At 32.4% G+C, this 6,261-nt stretch overlaps 1 protein-coding gene across 1 annotated transcript; it reads right to left on the bottom strand.

Moving 5' to 3' along the window:
• On the bottom strand, positions 1–6,028 carry LOC137814138 (omega-6 fatty acid desaturase, endoplasmic reticulum isozyme 2). The gene is made up of 2 exons (XM_068616713.1): positions 5,738–6,028; positions 1–1,453 (listed from the first exon to the last, which is right to left on the bottom strand). Exon 2 carries the CDS (start codon positions 1,440–1,442, stop codon positions 291–293), a length of 1,152 nt encoding a protein of 383 aa, XP_068472814.1. The 5' UTR covers positions 1,443–1,453; positions 5,738–6,028; the 3' UTR covers positions 1–290.
• Positions 6,029–6,261: the final 233 nt, after the last annotated feature.

The raw sequence follows: 6,261 nt of genomic DNA, 5'->3' as shown, positions 1-6,261 counted from the left end.
TTGTGAGGCAATAACAGAAAATGCGAATTACTAGCAATAAAAAAACTAGAACAAGAATAAGGTTTCCCCACAGCCGTGAGAGACTTGGTCTACATGCACTGATTTCAAACCTTGGTGCAATAATTAAACTGTTCCGAGATGCCATATCTTATTCTGCAAACAAAACCGCTACACTACTTACTGTTTAGATACTACTAGCAACATTAGGGTTCAGTGAAATTATTCCCAATAACCAAGTTTGCATACTTAACAGTCACAAAGGAAACTTGAGACGTCCGCAGCACTAATCATCACAACTTATTCTTGTACCAAAATACACCTTTGTGCTCAGTACCGTGATCTGGCTCCACGTAGATGCACTCTCTTGCCTCTCTCCACATTGCCTTCACAAATGGAGTCTCGTCAAGCCGATAATACTCTCCCAAAATAGGCTTTATTGCTTTTGTAGCCTCCATTGCATGATAATGCGGCATTGTAGAGATTAAGTGATGTGCTACATGAGTGTCTGTAATATTATGGAAGACCTTGTTCAAAATTCCATAATCTCTATCAACCGTTGCCAGAGCTCCTCTCAACCAGTCCCACTCAGAGGAATTGTAGTGTGGTAATGCAGGGTGAGTATGCTGCAAGAATGTAATCAACACTAGAAATCCATTGACCACTAGCAATGGAACTCCATAAACACACACCACCCAGGCAAGCCCTTTTGCCATTGCAAGATGGAAAAGGCCATAGCACACTGCAAGTACTCCTGCATCTGATATATATATTTGCATTCGTTCACGATCAGTGTAAATAGGACCATAAGGATCATAGTGGCAAGCAAACCTTTCATAAGGCCTGCCTGACACATTAAAAGCCAAGTACAGGGGCCAACCAAGAGTGAGGGTGATGACTAGTGTGAGGACTCTGCCTAATGGATTGTTAAGGTATTTAGAGTACCACTTCATGCCGGATTTCTGCTTTGGCACAAATACTTCATCCCGCTCAAGAGAACCGGTGTTGGAGTGATGACGGCGATGGCTGTATTTCCATGAAAAGTATGGGACTAGGAGAGCAGAATGGAGAACAAGGCCAACGATATCATCGAGCAGCTGGTAGTCACTGAATGCATGGTGGCCACACTCATGAGCAATGACCCAAACGCCAGTGAGGATACAACCTTGGACAGCCCAGTAGATTGGCCATGCAAGGAAAGAGAGAGGACGGGGAAGGGTGTGAAAGTAGTGGGTGGCAACATAATAGAGGCAGAAGGCTATGGTGAGATCATAAATGACATAAGAGAATGAGCGGAGAACAGAGCGCTGGAAACAGTGAGGTGGGATGGCTTTCTTGATCTGGCTGAGGCTAAAAGGAGGTTTTTCAAATGGCACCCGCTTCAGAGGGTCGGCCTCTGATTTCCTGTTGGCAGGAGGGACAAAGGTTCGGCCACCAGCCCCCATCTTCACACAACCTGCAAAAAGACAACAACATCACGGCATATTGTTACAACACTTTCCATGAACATCAACATCAACATGAACAAGAGTAATGTCTCTTAAACCAAGGATTACCAACAATACCTACCTAGAAGGTTCTAAAAACGCACAGCATTAGAATGGATACAATGTGCGTGATTTACAGAGCAAAAAATGCATTATTAAAATACTGCATACAGAAAATTTCAACAAAAGTAGGCAACATGTTCCTCCCATTATCGTTTTCTAATTCATTACTTTTCATCTCTATACTCCAGTTTGATAAGGGAGGAGATAATCCTACTCGTAATCATAATATACAGATTAAATGCGAATAGAGAAACACGCATTATTACCTATACAAAAATAGAGATTTGCTGGCAACACACTAATACTTTTAGTAAGAGAAAGTGTGTTAGATAAAACCTGCTAAAAGAGTATGTTGAAACCACTACTCATCCTGATATATTTATTTTCTTCTTATAATGGACTTGAGCATGGACCATTCTCTCTTGTCCAAACCATGGTATAGATGTACATCATAGTCACAAAACAAAAACAAAATGGACAGGGATGATGTCTAAGCTATGTTTTTATAGTTAAAAAAAAAAAAAACAATCCCACGTGCAAAAGTAATTGAAAAAAAGTCCATTCACAATTCAGAAAAATAAACATGCAACAGCATCCAGATCTGGAAACAAAATGGGAGACTTTTCCAATGAGAAATAATAAGCATAGATAGCTGGATATGACACTACACTAGCTTTCCATAACTTTCCCCATATCTCTACCTAGTGACGATCTTCGACGCAAAAAGTAGAACTGTGTCAATTACTAAGCAAATGATACAAAAACTCAAACTGATTTATACAGTATGTCACGCTTTACTGTTTGTTTTAGATTTTCATTTGATTATCAGCGTACGACAAAAAAATGTTTTCAAAATAAGTAAATAAATTTGTAAAACTGAACAAAAAAGTTGAGTTAAATTAAATCCCAATATGTGGCCAGTTAAAATTTTCAGATACGTACTTACACACATATTTCAAAAGTAACTATACTTTACTATATAAATAAATGAACTGCTTCAAATATCACTTTCGAAATACTTCCAAATATCTATGAAGTTTTTAACCTCAATTCTTTTAAAATCAAAATTTGAACATCAAAAATTCTAAAGTGAATTCATCAAAAATTTGAAATAAGGAAATCTAGAATCAGCATGTGTTAGGTTGCATATAAACAAATAATTTTGATTAGGTACTTACGCAATACCTTCTTGTATCAATGTCACAAGTATTTAAAAAAAAAGTGAAAATATTGCAATTGAAATTGAAATCAAGTTAAATTGATAATAGAATCCTGAGCTTCATGTAAAAAAAACCCTAAACCCACCTAAGTCTAATAATATAAATTAAAAAATATAAATAGTCATATATCACTTTCTAAACACATTCCCTTGAGAAAAAGGAGCAGCCGCCATCCTCCAAGGAAGATATCAAAGAAGGTGTTTAGATCTAAACCAGAGAAAGTTATGACGACCTTTACTATATAAGGGTTTTGTGGACCTTTACCATATAAGGGTTTTGTGTACATTGAATCAAAACAATTTATCATAGAAAAATTCAACGCAACCGCCCGCAAGATGTCTCATATTAAAATATAAAACGTTAAAAAAATAGAATTTAAACTTGTCAATCAATCAAACTCTATATATATATATATAAATGAGATCGCGAATAGAGTTTGTTGGAGAAATCATATTTAATTATTTCAGTAGCTTTCAGTGTAAGAAATTAATGAACAGTGATTGTAACAAAAATCATTTAAAATAAACAACATTACTAATACGACATGTTTAAAGATTTTAAACAAAAAACACTGTAAACTTTTAAGAAAATTACTTTTACTATGTTCCTATTTTTTTATAAAGACAAATTAAAATTAAATTAGTAATATATATATATATACACATTACTAATATATATAAAATTCCCAAATATAAATTATTTAATAATTTCACAATATCTGAATAAATTTTTTTTAAAAAAACCATAACATTTATTATACCAATTTTTATTCAGCTCTAATAAATTCTTCATTTTTTTGTGCAGGAAGGAATTTAATTTAAATAATAACAAAAAAAAATAGTATAGTGAGAAAAAATATTCATAAAAATTTAAATAAAAACTAGAAAAATTGTTTAGTGAGGAAAATATTCATAAAATTACTTTCTTGGATCCGGATTCTTGTAGTAGAATTTATTTTATAAGTTTTCATGTAATACTAATATAATATTATGGATACTTACTCCTGCATTAAAACAACTATTTATTACAATCGAATATACGAGGATTGAGTCTTTTTAAAAACCAGCGGCGGAAAAACCGGTATAGGGCAGAGAAAGTGAACAAAATTACCCTGATATCATATAAAAATATAAATTAACCAAAATACACATTACATTATTTAAAATTTATTAAAATATTTATAAGACTTTTATTTTTACTCTTTTTATTTCCACAACAGAATAAATATCTATATATAAATTTATTAAAAAATTAAGTAAATTAAATCAAATTAAAAACTTTTGAATACATTTTTAGCTATACTTCTATTAATTTATTTCAAATAAATGATAAAAAAATATGCATAATGAATAAGTGATGTCAACTTTAATTTTCATAAAAATAATATTTATAAAAACAGGTATGAATAATGAATTCTTCTTATATTTTACAAAAGCAATTCTCATTTATAATTAAATTCCTCATTCTCTCTTCTAAATTCTTATTCTCCCTTATCAGGTACATTAAATGAGAAATGATTATATCCAAGTAAGGAACATTCAAGAACTTAGAAAAGAAATTACTCAAAACAAATGGTTAATAAATTTAAACGGAAAAAATCAATAAATATTACATATTTGAATGAGAAAAAATATTAAATAATAGCAGAAAAAGTCATTTATACAGAGTACTACATTATCAACTAATACAAATCAGAAGTAATACTAATTCTAAAATTGCTATGATAACAATAAAAAAAATAGTACGTGATTAAACAATTACATAAAATAATTTTATTTAAATATAACACTTATTTCTTAAAATTAAATTTATAAATATCAAATACTTAATGTCATTTGTGAAATAAAATTTAACTCTTATTTACTGATCTTGGAAATTTAATAATAATAGTATGCATAAATTAAAAATATTTGAAATACATATAAAAAACATAAAAATGAAATATTAAACCAAATTTTAAAATTGATAATAAAAATACTTATATTTTATTCTTCCTTGAACAATACTAAAATCAGGACAAAGAGACATCAATAACATGTTCTAAATTAAATAAACATCAACATCAAAATTGTATACCAACAAAAAAGAAATTGTCAAAACATTCATAATTATCAATAAGTAATTAAAGTATAACTTTTTTATATTCATATAGTATATATATTTAAAATAAATGAAAGAAAAGTGTAATTTAAGAAAAGAATAGAGAGAAGAAATTTCCTTCCTCCAAACAATAGCAAAAATTTATAGTATAGGGAGTTGGAGAGTTGCAGAGATTTTTTAAGTTGGGCAAGGAAATCCGAATATTCTAACGCACGAACCACTCAATTGGTCAACAAATCTATTCATTAAGAACAACACTAAATAAGGTGCAAAAACATAACAAACAAAAAATAACAATCAGCGAAATCCTAACTCCAGAGAGAAGTCGTGTGTATTCAGTTTGACAATGAACACAGCGATTAACAGAAGCGAATAAACGAGATCTGGAAGAGAACGGAGGTGGAAAGTTACCTCACGCAAAACTTGTTCCAGATTCACGACAACCACGCTTATTACAGAAGAGAAGAAGACAATGCTGGCGTGGTCCGGAGTATTAGCAGAAAGCAGAAATAGGAGAAGCGACAGGGAGGAAAAAGGAGATTCCTCCTTAGATCCGATAAAGATGCGTCGGAAAATAGAGTTATACAGAGAGGTTTATTTTATGCATATGTGGAGGAGAAAAATAGAGAGAAAATGAAGCAGGATATGTAAGAATTGGGCGCAATGGAATGAAAAGCGTAGGAGAATCACGTAAAATAAAATAAGCGTGGAATTTAAAGAGAATCGAAGCGCGGAGAGCGGAAACGGTTAGATCGAGAGAGAATAGGGAAAGGAAGGTAAGAAGAGAGAGAAGCACACATACATAGATAAATAGATAGATATCAGTGAGAAGAAAGAGATTGAGAGAGAGAGAGAGAGAGAGAGAGGTACCTGAAAGTGTGAGGGAGAAAGTTTGTTGGTGCTGTGAAGAATGTGTGAAGAGAAGGGAGTGAGAAAGGGGGCAAGGGTTAGGAGAAAGAGGAGTGGCTGTATTTAAGGTGTGTTTGAGCGAGAGTGGGAGCGATTAACAGTGAAGGTGCGGCTTCCGTCCAATGAAGGTAGAGCCCACTGGATTTTTTCCCATGTTCTTCCCGTGTCAATCTATGGTTATGGCTCACCTTACCATGCCACTTGCCTCACCTTTACCTCTTCCCTCTTTCGTGTTTAAGGCCCACTGCCCTTACATCCATTTTAATATTATTCAAGTAAAAAATAGTAAATGAGTTAGCCATACTTTTTTTTTTTTTGTGTGTGATTGAAACTATCATGCTACCCTTTTAATTGCATCACTGCCACCAGTTTGCAGTATAAATTTCGTCCATATGCATTTTTACTTTTATTTTAAATCAAAAAATTGGGATTCCTCACCAGATTTTGAAATGATAGCACGCAATTGAATAGAGAAGATAACATCT

The sequence above is a fragment of the Phaseolus vulgaris genome, chromosome 1, assembly GCF_000499845.2.
Source record: "Phaseolus vulgaris cultivar G19833 chromosome 1, P. vulgaris v2.0, whole genome shotgun sequence".
NCBI classification, from domain to species: domain Eukaryota; kingdom Viridiplantae; phylum Streptophyta; class Magnoliopsida; order Fabales; family Fabaceae; genus Phaseolus; species Phaseolus vulgaris.
The sequence above is the reverse complement of the archived record's forward strand: the minus strand, read 5'-3'. Positions and strand labels throughout refer to the sequence as shown.